We start from the raw sequence: 18,907 nt of genomic DNA, 5'->3' as shown, positions 1-18,907 counted from the left end.
ATGCTCAGGACCCTGTTTCAACAGTTTTCTCTCTCTCTCTCTCTCATTTACTTATTTTATTCACTTACATCCTTGTAGTTTCTTCTATCCTTGCCTTCCCGTCCCACCCTCTTCCCCCCTCCCCTTTTCCTTAGAAAAGGGGAGCTCCCTTTCCCATGAACCCCAGCTCATCAAGTTGCATCAGGACTGAGCATGTCCTCTTCCTCTGTGGCCTGTCAAGGCTGTCCTGCCAGGGGACAGTGATTTAAAAGCTGGCAAGTGAGTCCATGTTCTATGCAGTATCCCCTTCCCTTACTAGAATACCCACTTGAAACCTAAGCTGCCTGTCTGCTACATCTTTGTAGGGGGTCTAAGTCCAGTTTATGCATGGTCCTTGGTTGATGCTTCAGTCTCAGCAAACCCTTCTGGGCCCTGGGTAGTTGGCTCTGTTGTTTTCCTTGTGGAGCTCCTGTCACCTCCAGGTCCTTTTCTCTTTCCTCCAACTATTCCCCAACACTCCCTACATATCACCCAATATTTGGCTGTGAGTCTCACCATCTGTTTTGAGGCACTGCTGGGAAAGCCTCTCGGAAGACAGCTCTGACAGGCTCCTGTCTGCAAGCTTAGTGGAGTATATCATTTATAGTGTCAGGGTTTGGCACTCTCTGATAGCGTGGTTCTTAGGCTGGGCCAGGCATTGGCTGGGCATTCCCTCAATCTCTGCTCTATCTTTATTCCTGCGCATCTCGTAGGCAGGGTAAATTTTGGGTTGAAGTTTTTGTGGATGGGCTGGTGTTCCCCACCCTTTTAACAACACAATCAGATCACTTGCTCAGCTGACCACAGTCATAACAAAAGCAGACTCCGGTGCTAAGTTCCTTATCCTGATTTCAATGGCCGTCATCCCAAATACAGCCAGCCAGTTTACAATATCATGCGCTCTGAGGCCACAGCGTAACTATAGCCTGCTGCTACACCAGGCATCAGAAATAATACAGAAATGGTGCAAAGAACAAGGAGAATATGTACGTGTGTTGTGCAAGTGCATTCATTTCACAACACTCTGAATTTTGGTATCTTCAAGGGAGTCCTGGAATTAATTCTCCATGAACACAAAGGGATGACAGTATACTATGGGTGTGGCCAGAAAACACGGATGACATTTGGTTTAAATGCTGAGCCCAGTTTGGAGTGGATCACACATATCAGTGTGAAATAAAACTATGCCAGCATACCTCAAAAGTCAAAAGTGCTCTTTGGGACAAATGATTGCTTAGAATGAAAAAAAAGTACTCAGCGAAATTCAAACTTTATTTATTTACTTTTGTTTTTACTCTTTTTGTTCTTTTTTTACCTTTTAATATTAGTTATAGTTTATTAACTTTGTATCCCAGCTGATACAAAGTTGAATATGAATAAAATATAAATAAAATTTCATAAAAATTTTATTTTTATGAAAAAAATTTTTAAAGTACCTGAAAGGTTTCACAGCAAACATATATCTGAATTAGCATTTTCACAGATTATAACACAGCCCATCAGCTGGGGATATAAATGTAGTTAGGCTTCAAACAACAAAAATATGAAGAAATAAAGAGAAGCCCTAACCCTGTGGACCCTTGGGGTCCTCCTGAGGGACTACACTTTGCATATAAGTTCAGTGGGCTTTGGGGTAAGCAGACAGATTTTTCTTGATTAAGTTTACCACAAGGGCCGTGTGCAAGAGCAGTTTCCCCATCAAAGGAGGGTGTCCAAGCTCAAGGCTTCCCTAGGGCAACACAGACATCTCACACTCTCACCCAGTGACCCAGCTACCCTCTTTATTTGCTATTACAAGCTTGACATCCCCTCATTTAGGAAATATACCCAGCATGCAAACAGGCCTAATGCTACCAAAGAGGCTGCGAGATTTCACTGCACAGCATTTCTGACTCTCAGATTACAGTGGCCCATGTAATGGTTTGGGTCCTCTTGTACCTGAGTATCACGTGAGGGCCTGGTACTAGCCTGCTCGGAGCAGGAAGGAGCTCAAATGGTATTTCCAAGTGTCCTTTGAGGCAAGCGTGGCTCTAATTTCATCCCCAGCATCTCAAGCAGCAAAGATACCCTTTCTCTTAGATTCTGCCCTAACAGAAATGTCCCAGAGCTGCTCCTGAGCTGAGCTGGGAGAAGTGAGGCAGCGGGCTTACCTTTGAACACAAACTCTGTGCCGCCCATGACCCTGGATGAGAGCACGCCTCGGCTGTAGCGGCCTCGAGCATAGATGGTGAATGTGGGATGCTTGCAGACAGGATCTGAGTAGTGGTAGTAATGGCCTTCCCAGGTGTTATTGTTGTCATGGAAGATAAAGTGGCGGGTGAGGAAGAGGACTTCGGGGCGCACCTCACAGCGCTGGCTCACCCATTCTCCATGGAGGCCAATGGTCAGGTCAGCTTTAGGGGGCAGGATGGGAGGGTGGTGTTCATCGGAGCGGTAAATGATCCGGCAGGCTATGCACGCATGGTTGTGGTTCTGAAGCAAAGAAACAAAGACATTTAGAGACACTGGTCTCCCCATGAGCTCGGTGTGCATGTGTCTGTCTCCCTGAAAATGGGGGTGGGGGGGAGGTTCACCACAGTTAGGACTGGGCACTCAGAGCAGCATCACTTAATCGAAAACCCCAGAACAAATGGAACCAGGCTCTGATGCCTAGAGCGAAGAGCCTTGTATATGCCTTAATATCAGCTATGGCATGGGCTCTTTAGAGTCCTGTGAGGTTTCAGACCATCACAAATCCAGTGGCTATGTGTGGATGAGGATGTGGAGAAATCCCAATACTTCAGTCCTGTTTGTAGGGATGTAAAACAATACAGCCTTTATAGACAAGAGTGGGATGGTTCCTCAAAAGCTTAAACATAGAATTACTATATGATACAGTTATTACCCCCCACCCAAATACATGTGCAGAAGAATTCAAAGCAGGGGCACTGACCCACACTAGCCAGAAGGAAAGGCCTTCAACTGCACAGTCACAAATGCATGCTGAACCACACAGCGCTCTGCACAGATGATGGCAGTGAACTCAGCTTTAACAGGGAGGATGCTCTTCACAGTGAACCATGCGCGCATACTGTGCTAAATGAAGTAAGCCAGTCATGAAGACATTCCATTCATTTGAGAGACATGGAGTAGTGAAATCCAGAGATAGGAGGCAGGGGGGTGACTTTGAGGGGTGAGAAGGAAGGTAGGGACAGAGGGCCCAGGTATAATGGGCAGAACTTCAGTTTTATAAGGTGAGAGTTCCAGATATGAACAGTGGTGAAGGCTATTCAACATTATCAATGTGACTCACGCCACTTAGCTGTACTCTTAAAATGGGTACCCACAAGACAGATTTGTGGCTGTATTTCAGCACAATTAGACATTTAAAGGAAGAGGCTGCAAAATACTCTAAGGAAAACACAGACCTGTGAATACAGATGAGAGGAGTCATGGTGTCCCCTTGACAAAGTGAACAAAGGAAGAGGGGGCAGACAGAAGGGAATGGGGTGACCTCTGGGCATGTGCACAGCCTGTCTGTGTGTGCCTGGGGCCCAAGATTCTCAGCATTTTCCCTGAAGTCATCATTTCACCTCCTTCACCAGGGTGGAATGGTGGCCTCACACATGTGACTTGGCAATGGTGACAAGCTTGCCTTCCTGGCAGACTGTGGTAAAGGTGGGAGGGCAGGTGGCTGCCACCTGCCTCACCCACACCCCCAAGAAGGGGGAACTCTGTACTCACTTGACCCTTTTCACTCATTAGATGAATTTACCAGGGAACACTTCCTTTGTGCCTGTGATGTGAGGCTTGTAGATGTTAAGATAACTTAGAGTGTGGAGTTAGAGTGAAGGGGGAGGCAAATCTTCCCCGTTGCATGGTCCAGGTGCATTTGCTGGCCTGAAGTTTCCTGCAGAGGACTTTGAGGCACATGGAAAAAATATAAACCGTGCTCCAGCCTGTTATCAGCAGACCACAGGGAGATAGGACCCGGAAAGATAACAAGTACCAACGAAAGATAACAGACCATCGAAACCAGAGCTGAATGAGAGATGAGGGTGTTCCAGACCAGATCCTGAAGGCCTGAGCCAGCCCCACTGCCTGCCTCACAGCTGGTGGCCATAGCAGAGTTATTCGTCTCTCTCTACTTCAACTTCCTCACTTACACAATGGTGACTATTGTACATAGCCTGTATAGCCGCTGCAGGAGAGAAATGGCAGATCAAGGTGGTTCCCACCCAGTGTCCCCACTTAGGCAGACCAGAGCAACGGCCTTTTGACCACATGGGTCACAGTCCTGTGGGTTCACAGTAGGGAGGGAAGTACAAAGTGGAGTAAAAGGGTCCTGAGCGCTGGCATGCTATGTCCTCTCAGTAAGCTGCCAGGAAGTGAAGGTTCCAGATATGAAGTGAGTTGTCCAGATATTTAAAGGTCAGGATGGGAAGTTCAGTGGATGTCTAGAACATGTACACTCCGGGCTCCCGCCAAAAGCAGAGTACATCAGAATCTCACCACAGTCAGCATGAAACCTATTCACAATGACACTGAGGCCCTGGCCAGCTGCGACAGTCTGAACCTCCTGCAGGTGGCCTACCACATTCCAGAAAGAAGAAACATCAGAAACTGATGTTCAGTTAGGGTCAGAAATATGGACCCACAGGCTCCCCACTGGTCCACACAGAGCCGGTTCCCCTCCCTGCTGGGATTTGCACAGCCAAGATACCTGCTGCCTACTCCACCTGAGTCCCCAAAGGGCTTCCAAAGTTCTGTGAGTTCAATCACTTACTTTCAACCATTCCTACCTCGACTTTTTCTCCATCCCACTCTCCACAACCTGATTTCCTATACCTAATAAGAGTTTAGCAACATCCGCTGTGCCTCCCTCACTTCTGGCCTTTCTAGGAAGTTAGGTCTCAATCCCTGAAAAAGTTTTTTTCCCCTTCTGCACTAGTACTGGCTCAGGGAAAGCTCAGTGCTGATGGCAGAACATTGAAGATGAATGCTCTTCAGTTCAACCGGGAAAGGCTGGGTTGGGGGAAGGCCCAGCTGTCACCCAGGCTGCTCCACAATGGCACCATGAGTGTTACGTTGGGGGTTCTCTCGAATAGTACTTCTTTTAAAAATAGCAGGCAGGAGTCCTGGGCTCCAAGAGAATTCTTCTGGCTGGTGGTTCTGCCAGATGAATGGTGCCCTTGAGAGAAAGGTTTGCACCTGGGCAGAAGAAATAAGCGGGCTGGGCATGTTTGAACAAGGGGGCCTGTGGGATTTGGGTTCATATGAGCAGGGGGAACCTGGCTCCTGAGCACTAGTATTACAAAACTCTAAAAAAGGTTGTAAAACTCATCATCCTAGTACTTTTTAAATACACAGTTCTATGGCATTAAGTATAGTCACATGGTTAGGCAGCCATCAGCAAGGTCTATCTATAGAACCTTCTCATCTTCCCTTCCCTTTGTAGCCCCTGGCAACCACCCTTCTACTTTTTGTCATTTAATGTGACTAAGGATATCCTATAAGGAGATGAATAAGGACCTCCTCTAAGGACACTCATACGGTATTTGCCATTTTGTGACTGGCCAATGCCATTAGCAAATGTATTCTAGGTTCACTCCTGTTGTAGCAGGAGTCCTTCCATTTTAAGGCCTGGTTATTTCACAAAGAGACATATTTTGCTCGTCAATTACTCTGTCTGTAGACATTTGGACTGCTTCTATCTTTTCACTGCTGTGAATAATGCCATGAACATGGCTGCACGGCTATGTCCTAGCATTTCTCTTTGAATCATTTTGAGTGTACACACAGATGTAAAATAGCCATACCGTACAGTAGGCCGATCTTTATTTACTCTTTTGAAGGAGAAGCCCGTGTCACACCATTTGACATTTCTATCAGCAAACCATAAGAGTGCCAGTTCCCCCACATCCTTGCCAACATTTATTTTCTACTTCCTCCCCGCCCCCGCTTTGGTGCAGCTGTCCGAGGGGGCAACTTGGTATCCTATTGTGGTTTAAATTTATACTTCCTTAACAATTTGATAAAGAGCATATCTTGTCATTTGCACAAATTCTTTAGAGGAAGGTGGTTTGTTTTGCTCACCCCCCCCATCCTCTCGGAAGCCATTTTGCAGTTATCATTAAACAACCAAAGATGTCATAAGCAGAGAAGCAATGTTTTTGGCCTCAGTGGATGAGGTCAACAGGTGACAGTTTCAGTCATGGGCACATGTACTCCTGTGTGCGAATCAAGTTTTAAAGATTGTTTTCTTATACTCTTTGGCATGAATAAAAAAATTAAAGGGACCTATAGCAATCATTTCACATAAGCAAGGAACAAAGCCTGCATGTTGTATTGCTCTACAGCTCCTTTTCTGGGGTGGTTTCAAGAGAGAGCCTTTACAGATTAGCAAATGAGAACTGCAGACGGAGATCTTTCACATGAAAGGTGACTTGAACCATCAGATAGCAGTTGCTTTATGAAGTTAGTTTTATTACAAAATAAAACATTTGGATACAAGATTCCCGCTTGAGAAATGCCCTTCCCTAGGCTCACTTACTTGGCCCTATAACACTACATTTTCCTCCATGTTGGAAAAAGCTATTTACAGTCAGGGTTTCTGTATATGCACGATTTGAAGGTTCAAATCAGAGGAGCGAGGAGGTGTTTCTTTGTTGCTATCCTTTACACCCACTATACAAAGCTCTAATCTAGAGACCTGGGGTGCTTCGGAGAGGTAGGGTACTTCTCCGGCATGTAAATGACCCTGGGTTTCATGAGGTGCAATCAGGAGTGGGAAGGCAGACTTAACTCAAGAGGGTTGGAGCTAGAAATAAGCCCTATACAAGTGTTCTCTGAACTCGTGTTAAAAATGGAAGGACCTTGCGGTTCCCACGTACACAGCGTTGCTGGCAGGGATCAAGGTCTGCCCGTCTGCACGCTGCTCCTGGGCAGCAGGTTCAAGCCTGTGGAAAAGAATATGGGATTCTGAGGTCTTCAAGCACATCCCCACCTTTCTACTCTCCCAATGAGAACGTTGGCACAGTTTCTGGCTGATGTGCCTGACCAAGGTACAGAGAGAGAAAGTAACTTGGGCCAGAAGATCTCACAGAGCTAAAGCAGTCTTGGGCCTCTAATTCAGTCCTGGGGCTTGTGCTGCCTCTGTCTTATTCAGCTATCAGGTCTGAGGTTCTGCGAACAGCAAACGTCCCCCCAACGAGGACTGCAGCCCCATGGAAAAGGGCCCCGAGGCTGATGACTGATGGGGGCTCTTCAGGCTTCTCCTGTTTCCTGCCAGCATTTATTTCTGGAGAGTTGGTCAACAGCCTCTGCTGACAGTGCCCACTTGTTTCCATGGACTTCCCAGAATGGAAGGAATTACTTGAGAAGATCTTGTGAAAGATCAATTAGAGTAGCAGGCCGGACAAAGCACAAGCCTTCAAAGCAGCAATTCTTGGCTAAAAGTTTTGTTCAAGGAAAAAAAAATGGGAGTAGATGATGGAAACTTCCTTTCCTAGGGCTTTGCCCCATTGGATTAAAAAAAAAAAAAAGTATTCATGATTCTCATAGAGAAACCCGTAAGCCTATGGTGAACACTCTGCTTACAATGGCAATTTAAACCTCAGTAGGATAACAAGTTGCCCATTGGGACAGCTGTTACTAAAGGGGGGGGAAGTAGAAAATAAATGTTGGCATAAACCAAAGGTGAAAGCTCTGCTTACAGTGGCAATGCGCTGTGTGCTGGGCATTTCTGTTGCAGACCATCTTGTGTGAGCACTCTTCCTGGCTTTCAAATTAGCCCTTGGAGGCCAAGACCAGAGGGCTTCCTGTCACATTTCCTACGTTACCCAGTGGAACCCACCTGGACTCGATGAGGCTCCTGATAGAAAGACGGACAGGGGGAAAGCTGTCAGTCACAGGATATTCAAGGAGCTGAATAATGAAAGTCACATTTATCCATGGGGAGAGATACTGTCTGTGGGAGGAGCATCTTGCAGTGCTTTCTGGGTCTGGATTCAGAGTCAAGGAGATGGCTCAGCAGATAAGGACACTCGCTGGCACGCTCTGAATTTATGTTCGTGCACATACTAAATAAATAAATAAATAAATAAATAAATAAATAAATAGATGATAGATGATAGATAGATAGATAGATAGATAGATAGATAGATAGATAGATAGATAAATGTAGCAAATACATTTAGATGATGCATGACCTCTGTTTCATTTTGATCCCTTAAAGGGGCCAACATGACTCCACCGGCCACAGAGGAAGTTTTGTTGCCTGCTCCCCCTCCTCTCTCTAGCTTCTTAGACATACTTTTCAAATGGCCAATTTCCTGCTTCTTGGAGGTTTCACTCTGGCTTCTCAGTGTTTTTGCCTTTTAAGGGATGAAATGTTTACCGCTTGCATTGTCCCTGACAACAAATCTTTCCTAGCCTGCTAACTCCTTAAATAAAGCAACCCTGCCTGTCTGCCTGTCTGCCAAAATCCTCCGGAGGAGTCAAGAAATAACAAGATCTGTATCGGTCGGCAATCAGGACATGGCAGCGGTGCTGCAGCGCAGCCATCGTTCAGCACTGACAACCGAGCACGAAATCCCAACTGCCAGCTCCCTGTCTGCATCTGCTGCTGCGGCATCTGCTGCCAGTGACTACCTTGGCCCAGCAACGAATGGGAAGACTTTTCTTTAGGAAAACTTACCTAAGAACGGCCTGGGAAACTCTCAGGCCTTGACTCCCCATACCTCAGGCCTTGTGCTTTCACATGCATCCTCCATCACCTCTGCAAAGCCCCATCCTTTTTTCCACTCTAGCAGAAGACAAAGGTCACAGGGTCCTTAGCACAAGCATCTGGCTCCTTCCCTGAGTGTCCTGTCCTACCCGGCAGTCTCACAGCACTGGTACCAGGCAGTCCCACAGATCACTGCCCTTTTCACACACAGTCCATCCAGGTCCTCTCTGCCCATGGGTTTTTATCTGAGGACAAGTCTAACTGCAGATCAAAATATCATGGGAGAAACACTGCACCTGTACTAAATCTACAAGTGTTTCTGATCGTTGTATCCCGAAGGACACAGTGTAACAGTCATTTACATAGACTCACATTGTCTTAGTCAGTCTAGGTGTCTAAGTAATGTGGTGGCTTAATGTTTACAGAGCTTCCTTGCACACACTACACCATCATAGGACTTGAGTTGTCTTTTGATGTCTGTGGGAACCAAAGCCTTGTAGACAATGAAAACCACCACTCAAGCAAGACTCTGAAATCCACACTTATGCTGGTCCCAGCCTTGGAGGTTTCTGTAGAACTGGAGAGTGTGTCAGAGGCCCGACCCCTTTCTTCTAGGGTCAGGCACTGTGAAGGCTGATGTTGTCCTCGCTGCTCCCACCCCACCTGCCCAGGCAGCTGAAGGAGCAAGTTTAAGTTTGCTAAGTCAGAATATTTCAGATACACATTGCCTGGGGGTTGCTTTTAGACAGGCCTTTTGATTTACAACCCAGGGGATGAATCTTTGGAGGATTTTGGAGAACGATCAATTCTGTCTGCTTAAAACTCTTGCCATTTCTAAGGTTCCTGGCGAATATTTGCTTTTAATAGCCATTTGAGTCAACCACTGCATGAATGAATTTGGGTGTACATCCCAACTACACAGCTCTGATGAATCAAGGCACACGATGGTGCTGTGCTGGGGTTAAACTCCCACTCGGAGCATCTTCTTAAGGGTTATTTTAGGCCACCTTGATTTTTCTAAATGACGAGTAGCCAATTTCCTCTTGAAAGAAATCCCCACACACCTGAGTCTGCAAACAGCATATATCTGCCAAAGAACTCAGAGCCTTAGAGCAAAGCTGTATAAAGCCTAGAAAAACAAGTTGACTTGAAGTTTCTATTTTTACATGGTATCCTGTTTCCACAGGGGCTAAGACTAGTGGTTTCAAACTCAATTTAGCATTAAACTAATTTTCAGCCAGGTCTCCATGGACCAGTAATTAGGGGGAGGCAAAGAGTTCAAAGCCAGAGATTCCAGGACCCCTGCATAGGCGTGTGTACTCTTGGAAGAAACTCTCTCCCAGTTGCTTCCTGTCCCGGGCCAGACAGCCACAACCAGCCTAGACAACCTGTTACTGGAATGTCCCATGGCACAAGCAACTGGGCTTCACCATGTCCACTGTCTAGAAAGATACTGGCCAAGTCCACTCGCTTTCTCCTAGCTGTCTTAGGGACAGAGCTAACAACTTCCTGAGGGGCATCACTATGCACCAAAGCCAAGAGACACAGGCAAGGGACAACAAGAGAAGAATGGGCCCTTTCAGCTGCTGAATCCAGTGGCCTTTCACAGCCTTGCAACCCCACTGGCTGGGTAGCCACTGGTTCCACAGCCAGTGATCTTGCTGAGCCCAGGGAAGCCTACCTAAGCCTTCCTCCCAGTGGGATACCAGCTTTATCCCTGGCTTCGAACTCCTCAGACTCCTAGCAGGGCTTTTCATCTTCTTGAATTTTAGTTTTGCTTGGCAATGGTGTTTAGGTTCTGCAAGAGCATGGTCCAAATTACAGAAAGCACCTAAAAACCTCAGTCTTAACCACCCCCGCCCTTCCTCGGAATTCATTGCTAGGGTCCTTTCCTCATACTCTACTTTCCTCCCTTTCTGCAAGTATTGGTCTCATACAAATGAGATCACCTTAAGCGTGCTAGTTATCCCCTTCCTTATCCCTTTTATGAAGTATGTTCTAGATAAACCTCACTTCCTCGAGTTCTTTCCACCATTCATGCTTTTGGAATCTTGGACTCGAACCTGGAGTTTAAAAGCATCTGATTCTTGAGAATCTGGATAAATGCTCCCACAGCCGCCTCATCAGAGAGGGGAGGAGAAGACAGGAGGATGTGTTTCATGGCCAGGCATCAGACAGCACTCAGCCAGCAATCTTCATTTCTCCAGGAACTGTCAGCCAGAAGGGCTCCTCTCTCCAGCCCTGGAGACAGGATGGATGGCCTCCACAGTATAGGAAAGAAGCATGGGGGCTCTCCAAGGGTGAGGCAAGGAACATTTGACCCCAGCTGGTGCCAGCGGGACAGCTGTGAACCAGGACCAGCTCCCACTTCCAAACTCTACATTTGCCAATTTAGCCAGAGTTCAAGAAAATCTTTTAACTGTTTAGAAATTAAAAAAAATAAAATAAAAAACCTCCCCTAGAAAAGGTCAGCATCATGCCTGTCACCCTGAAATCCCATGCTAGGACTAGATGATTGGCTCTGAAGACATTCCTCCCTACCCCCCAGGAACCACAAGCCAGATAGGCTCTGACCAGGGAGGAGCACTACCCTCAGGAAAGAGCCTCCTCCCAACCTGGATTGGAGACAGTAGGGAAGGGTCTCACCCAGGGGGTCCACACCCTGACAGTACAACAAAGAGGGTGTGGGGAAGAGATTCAGGTAAGAAGGGAGGAAGCAGGGAAACAAACAAAAATCTCCTTCTGGCACTTAAAAGGCGCTTGAGACATCAAAGAGCCTAAGTAGGCACATGTTGGCAAAGAAACAGAACCTGGCCCTGGGCATGCAAACAGTGGCACAAGGTTAGGTAAGGGGCAGACAGCCTGACCTGACTACCCATGACTACTGATGGGTAGATTTGGGGGGATGGGGGGTAGGGGGCATCTGTTTTCAAGGCAATGTCTTATACTGTAGCTTAGGCTGGCCCTGGTACTCACTATCTCACTATGTAGCCCAGGCATGCCTCTTGGCAATTCTGCCTTGGCCTCTCGAGTGCTAGGATTAGTCATGAGCCTATACACTAAGCTTACAGCTGTTCTTCTGCTCATTGGTAAGTCCATGGAAGGGACGCAGGGGATGACGGGGATGACAATGGCTTTGCCAGCCTGGCAGATTGCCATGGTGGTTTGGAGTAAGAGAACAGGGGCATGTTCCTGGTTAAGGTAGAGTTCGTGGACAACCCAGACCACCTGAGGTCAGGATAACCGGAGAGTCGGTTAGTCCAAGGATATCTCACATATAGGTGTGAAGTCCCCTTCCCTGCCTCCATTTCTAATCTGACTCTAAGCAAGATGGGGAGCATCTGGGAAGTTCACTGCAGAGTGTAGATGATACTCCCAGCCAGCCAGGACTCAGAACAGAACTGGAAGGCAGCAGTTCTTATTCACTAAAAGATCTGCTGACGCCTGACCTAGACCCACACCTCCAGCAGCAGGTAGCACCCTGTCAAGCAGCTCCTCCTGCGTCGCCACATTGCAGAGCTTCAGGCCCCTCGCCCATCACCGTAAGAGGACAACAGGCCTTCCTTGGCTGCAACAGCTCCCCCTGCCTCTTGGGTGCCTCTGAACACTAAGGGTAGATAGAGCAGGGTGGGCTTGCCTCCTCCTCTTCTATATGATAAGAAAGCTGCAGAAACCCTGCTGGGCTGTCCACAGCAGTGCAGCACAGCCTCAGAGAATCATGGGCTTGAGAGCCCTGCACCTCTGTAGGCCACTATCTTACTACACACAGGACTGAATTTTGATAGTTTTAATAAAGACGATTTAATGACGCTCCATTACATGAGCTTGCAGTGACAGATGGAAGAAAGGTGCGGTTTCCAGCAGAGAAGAAAGAGTATCGGAGATGACCTGATTAGCGATGACTAAACACAGAGGAATACTATAAAGAAGCCCTTAAAAATGAATATTTTTCATTATCTAAATGAAACCAGAGCTCTGTATTTAGACCCACCAGTCTTAAGCTATGTTCCACCAAGGCCGAGCAGCATGGCTAATGCACTCTATAAGGAAGATCCCCTGATCCTCCAGGCCTGAATCTGTCTGCCCCTCTCTCCAAGCCCTCCCCACCCCCAGCCCAGAACCACAAAACATTGTCTGACGTGATTCGGAGCTGGGGGGAGGAAATGTCTTGTGAATTCCAAATATGACTAGAACATAACTCAAATAATGAGCATTGCAAGGGTAAATTGCCCTCCTCAGGCTCCCTTCTAATCGCAGTGGCTTTCCAATTCATTTAATAAAATGGGAAGATTTTGGGACTGGAAGAAAGAGATTTGGTTCAAGCATTGGCACTGAAATTCACCGAGTATATGACAAAGGTACCTGACCCAAGAACCTAAGAGGGTTACGACAGTACATCTTGGGAGGCCACTGGCAAGCTGGAAGCAGGCACAGGGAAGTGACCACCGGGAAGCCTAAGGGCCTATGGGACAGCGTGGCACTGTAACCTTCCCACTGCTCCTTCCACCTTCTCCGGTGTTGGGTGTGTCTGATGGGAGTCTTTGCCAGCATAGTGGTCATGGTACCCCTGTGTTCCTCATGCTGTCCTCTGGGCTGTAAGGAGTGTCTGAGATATCGGAGTTATTTTTGAAGAGCATCACAACTACTCCCCAGAACACAAAACAAGTGGGTGGCAGCCCTGAAACCCCCAGCTACAATGTCTCCTCCCAACCTTCTACACTTCTCCTTTTACTTCCCAGAAACACCTCTTCCATGAGGTAGATCCCTCGGGTAGATCCTCAGGTTCCCCAAGATCTCTCAGGGCCCACTTATTTGACTTAGCCGAGGGCGGGCAGACTCTGAAGGGCTCTGCGGCTGGGGGGTACCTTGGCATTCTGCAGGGGAGGCTGGTAACTAGATGGCCGGTAGAACACCCTCTGGCTAGCGTCAGTGTGGATATCACCAAGGAAGAGCTCCTCCACCAGGTGGTCCAGGCTGTGGTGGGGATATTGCTTCTCCACACGGATGAGCTGCAGCTCGTGCATGGCAAAGTTCACAGCCTTGGTGCACTCGTGGCTATTCTCCTCCTGCCACAGGTCATAGGCCACGTCCTGCACCCAGGGACCACCGGGAGCCAGGAAGCCTGGGCAAGTTCGGTTGACCAGTCGGCTGAGCTGTTCAGCAACTGCCTCTGTGTGGCAGATGACTTGGACGCCGTGAAGCTGGTAGTCGGCCTCGGTGCCCCCACGAATGATCCAGGACGCCTGGCGCAGGCGGATCTTGCCTCGGATGATGAGAGTATAGGTGGGGTTTGTACAGCGGTTGCTGCCATAGTAAAACTGGTAGGCCTTGAAGGTATTATTGTTGTAGAATCTGTAAGACCTTGTGATGAACTCTGGCCCCGACCTTACTTCACAGCTGTTGAATACAAGAGCGGGGAAAGAGCTGGGTAAATCCAGTGTCATGTGGAAGAGAGGGAGGACATGGCAAGTCGCTGCAGCAAGAACCATGCTTTCCATCTCCGTTACAAGTGTCAATGAATTGAGTCTTCACAATAGCCTAGGTACTGTGTATGATTACCATTCACATCGGAGGAACTGAGGCAACAGAAGAAGAGGCAGGTACCAGAGCATATAATATGCAAATGCCAGAGCCTGGCCATGAATCTAGGCAATGCTGCTTTAGCAACTGACCCTAAATAGTCTCTTCTAACTGTTTTTCACTCACTGTGTGTGAGGAGAAACAGGGCCCTTTCAGGGAAGTTTCCTCTCTCTGGATAAGAGGGAACAGTGTGCTGCTGGCCTATATAAGGAACCCATGTCTGATAGATAAAAAACAAGTAGACTCATGAACACTTCAAATTAGAGACCTTGTCTAGGGTGGTACGAGATGTCCTTTGTTCTGAAATAGAATCTTGGCAGAAATGGAAGTCTGCCCTTCTATCCACTCAAAAGTATTATCCTCATGGTGGGGAAAAATAAGAGGCAGTTAAGTGGAAACAAAGCTAACATGGTAAGAGAGACCAGGGTTCCTTTGGTTTGTGCTGACTGACAAAGGGGAAATGTCCTTAGATAAATCTAGGCTCCCAAGCCAGAAATCCTGTGACTGGGTCCTACAGAGTGAAATAGCCGGATGGGCTCAGAGCCATTCTCACGTGATTTGTCACCAATCCATGTGGACCCAGCAGAGCCTGTGCTAGCGGAGGTCAGGGGTTCCCTGAATCACAGCCCAAAGTTTGTTAGACCCCGGTCTTTTCAGTTACAACCCTTAGCTCATCAGAATTATACCTCTGCACATAAACAGTTCTGAGCTGAGCTGACAGCAGGGCTAAATCAAGTGATGAGGATGCCATCCCAAACGCAGGTGCTTCTCAAAACTGTCAGCAATTTAGACTTTTAGTTGGCAGACTGATGGAGGATAACTACACTTAACATGGGTGCTATTGTTATGTAAATATATTCACTAATGTTAAATAATGTCTTGTGGCTGCAAAATGTACCATCCTTTGAGCACTAGTCCCTGGAGGCAGAAGAAAGAGGCAAAGGCCACCCTAGGCTTTTGACCCAAAGGAACTGGAGTTTAGTGTGATCAGTGGTGGTCAGTGGAGGTGGAGGTAGGAATTGGTTTCCTTTTTCATTTATTCTTTTGATCTTATTATTTTAACTCAACCTCAACAGCCTGTGGATTCTGCCTCCCAAACTCAATGTAACTCAGACATAGCCATTTCTCCACTGCTTTCCCATCCTTTTCACTCAAGCCACTGTCAGCTCTAGGCAGGAGTGTACAAGTCTCTCTAGGGTGACTCCCAGCATGTTTGCTCCTGTATATTTGCCACGGAACAGCTGGAGTGCCCTTTAATAAAGATCTTATTTTAAGCATGGTCCAGGCAGCACCTTTCAATCACTTCCCAGTTTTCTTAGCATAGAATACCTGTCAGATACACACAGGGGCACACACCTGTAGTGCCAGCTAGCTCAGAAGGATCCCTTGAGCTCAGGAGTTCAAAGTTAGCCTGGGCAACACAATGAAATGCTGTCTCAAAACAAAGCAAAACAACCAAGCCAAACCACCACTACCAAAAAGTCTACCCTAAATCAATAACAACAAAAAGACCTATTCTGCAAGGTAGCTCAGAGCCACCCCCAACACTCAGGGAGCTAGGTTTCAGGACTGGGGTCAGTGGGGTCCCCTGGCAGGGCAAGCCATGTCCATTCTATATCTAGCCATGACTTTGCCAGTTTCTCTACACAGATAACTCGTCCTACAGGAAGAAACTAGATTTCAGGTTCCATCCTGATCCTAAAATAAGGCTGTCTCACATCTCCTTCTGCACCCCTGCTTTTCTGCATCCATCTGTAATATCTCAAGACCACAGGGACCAAACCTGTTTGAGCTATATACACAAAACATAACTACTGCTTGGCAGCAGCAGTCAACTAATAAGTGAACATTTTCGAGTTATAATTTCACATTTAAAGTTGCTCTGCAAAGAATTTATCAGTCATTTTAAGAGGCCCAGTTTTAGAAAAAGAATTCAATGTAATCATTTTATAGGATTTAATCATTTTATAGGATTTCTTTTGTCTTGTGACCATATATGTTCAGTTATTTCCCTAAGGTCTTTGGAGGCTGCTATCCATATCCCAGGAACTGTGCATAGGAAGATGTCATCAGATCCTACTTAGTCTTGTTAATGCTCAACAATTTAATGGGTAGATAGAAAATCACTTATCTGCCTCTAGGCTATTTTTGAAAGCTCTAAAGGAAGATAAGCCAGAGCTCAAACTAGGATAAATCTCAGCTTCACAACACAGAAAAGAATCTAAGAACTGGCTGGTAAAGGCAGCTCTTAACTTACTCTCAGAGTCTTGAAACCATAGATTAAGTTACCAGAATATGGAGAGAATATTTAGACCATAAGAAGCTTTGCAGTCATGTTTCAGGGTTAGTTGAAACACAGACGCTTAATTTCACTTGCTAATGGTTTCTCTTTATACACAAGTGGTCCCACAGAGTTCAGTAAACAAGGATCTATTCACTCATACTGTGTAGTTAGCAGGGCTATGATACCATTGCTGCTTCGGGCGTGAGATTTCTCCAGCTCCTAGCTCTGTTTGCTTAACCAACCATAATTTCCAAGAGCTGTCTGGCTCTCTGTTGCTGTACACTATAGAAAGCTAGCATCCTTAGAGCCTGCTCCGTTGCTCTCTGCACTTCTGTCTCAAGTCCAGCTCTTACCCTGTGGACACCCAGTGGCCCTCGATGGTTGGGGGCATCTGCACAGTGATGCGGGCACCATTGTGGAGATGCTTGAGCATATGATGGCACTGTGACTCCTTGAAAGCCCTCCAGGCACTTTTCTCTAAGGACCGAGGATGTGATCTGCTGTCTGGATGAAGGAGGGCAGAACCCTCTCCCAGCCCTGAAAAACAAGAGCAGAAAGTGAGCAAAAGCGGCAGCAGTAAGTTCGAGTCAGGTAGATGGTGATCGGAGGTGACAGCTGTGGAAAAAGCCCGCTGACATGCTGCTCTCAGGCTGCATGCTGTGCTTGCTCTTTCAGAATTCCCATGCCAACGTGGGGAACACTCTTGGAGATCGTTTTCCAGGTGGAAAATGGAGGCCTGTGAGAATGAGAGCCTAGCTTGCTTGGGGCCACCCAGCCAGTTCTTTGCAAAGCCAGGGTTCAGGTGCATTCACTTGGGTTTCTTACATACTCACGAACACCTGTGTGGTAGAGCCTGGCTGAACCCCACAAGGTCAATTCAGGAGTGCTGAAAAAGGTGATGTGGAATTGAAGGGAGAGGGAGAACCGGGATATCAACTTCACACACTGACACACTTAGATGAGGAAGAGAAAGAGTAAAGAGATCAATGTTGAAAACGCAGCTTGGCAGATGTGGAAAGAGAAGGGGCCAGGGGACAGTTCTGAAACTCCTGGCTGGGACCTGCTCCTTGACTAACCCCCCATATGCTTTTACTGAGTCACATGTTCTCTGGCTATCACAGACTGCAAACTAGGATGCCCTAGTTACGGTTTGTCTAAGGGCTTTTGAACTAGAATCTTGGTTTCGAAATTCGATGTTAAGAGGTGAAGTCCAATACGTGGTGTCAAGGGCATTGTAGGTGCCGCCCTTAGAACTGCAGGCTGCTTATACTCAGATGTCTTTTATCAGTGGCTCAAAGACTGAGAGGATGAGAGGAGTTCTCAGGGTACAGCCCCAGAAGTTAAAAGATATATATCTCTGTATATGAAGTTCTCAGGGTTCCCTTTTTAAATGCTGCCCTACTGACAGAACGACCTTTCTTCTTCTTAGTGATATTCAAACACAGGTGGGAGCCAGGAGGCGAAGGCACCTATGGGCATGATTCAACTAACGAAAATCTAACTAAGACATTCTTGACCTAAGTTGATGGTGATATGCGTTGGTTTGAATGTGGAATGTCCCCGGACAGGCTTATGGTTTGGAATGTTTGTTACCCAGCTGGTGGTATTATTTTGGGAAGCTGTGGAACCCTTAGGAGGTAGAGCCTTGCAGGGAGAAGTAGGTCACTGGGAACAGGCATTGGAAGGGTACAGCCCTGGTCCTGGTTCCACTGCCCTCTCTGATTTCTGGTCCAACTTAAAGCATAAAGTCTCTGTCACATGACTGTGAAATGGGCGGCTCTACCCTGCCTTCCCTGCCATGGTGCACTGAAACTCTTTGAAAGAAAAGGCCAGAAGAAAAGTATTCTACTTTGTTGTCAGATATTGTGATCACGGCAATACAAAAGTGGCTAACGCATGTGGAGTTCAAGTTAAGGCTAAAACCACTGCTTTTGACCTGAACTGCTTCCGGGCAAATTATAAAAATGGGCAATTGCTGCCTGGTGACATCATAATTCACAGTCATAGCTATGAAGCAGGGCCCTCCATTTCCAGGTTTTTATAGAGGGGAGGGGAGAGGAAAGGAGGGAAGAAGAGGGGAGGAAAGAAAAGGGGAGGAAGGGGAGGGGAGAGGAGGTGCTTCCTCCAGTGATCCTCCTAGCTTCACTTTCCATCTCACTGTAACTCTTCCAGATGGGTGACCTGAGCAATGGAGGAAGAAGCGAGCTTGCTGAACTCAGATCTTTCTTTCCCAAACACCAGCTTGTTAACAAAACCTGCATACCCAACACACACACACACACACACACACACACACACACACACACACACACACACAC

At 47.1% G+C, this 18,907-nt stretch overlaps 1 protein-coding gene across 1 annotated transcript in view; it reads right to left on the bottom strand.

Moving 5' to 3' along the window:
* Apcdd1 (APC down-regulated 1) overlaps nt 1–18,907 on the bottom strand; it is a 30,922-nt gene that overhangs the window by 1,964 nt on the left and 10,051 nt on the right. The window contains exons 2-4 of the mRNA XM_055622990.1: nt 16,943–17,126; nt 13,591–14,122; nt 2,169–2,490 (exon numbers count right to left, since the gene is read on the bottom strand). Of these exons, the coding sequence (XP_055478965.1) occupies nt 2,169–2,490; nt 13,591–14,122; nt 16,943–17,126 (1,038 nt within the window). The remainder of the gene's footprint in view (nt 1–2,168; nt 2,491–13,590; nt 14,123–16,942; nt 17,127–18,907) is intronic.

This window comes from Psammomys obesus, unplaced genomic scaffold, assembly GCF_907164565.1.
Source record: "Psammomys obesus unplaced genomic scaffold, mPsaObe1.curated_primary_1811, whole genome shotgun sequence".
Taxonomy (NCBI): Eukaryota; Metazoa; Chordata; class Mammalia; order Rodentia; family Muridae; genus Psammomys; species Psammomys obesus.
The sequence above is the reverse complement of the archived record's forward strand: the minus strand, read 5'-3'. Positions and strand labels throughout refer to the sequence as shown.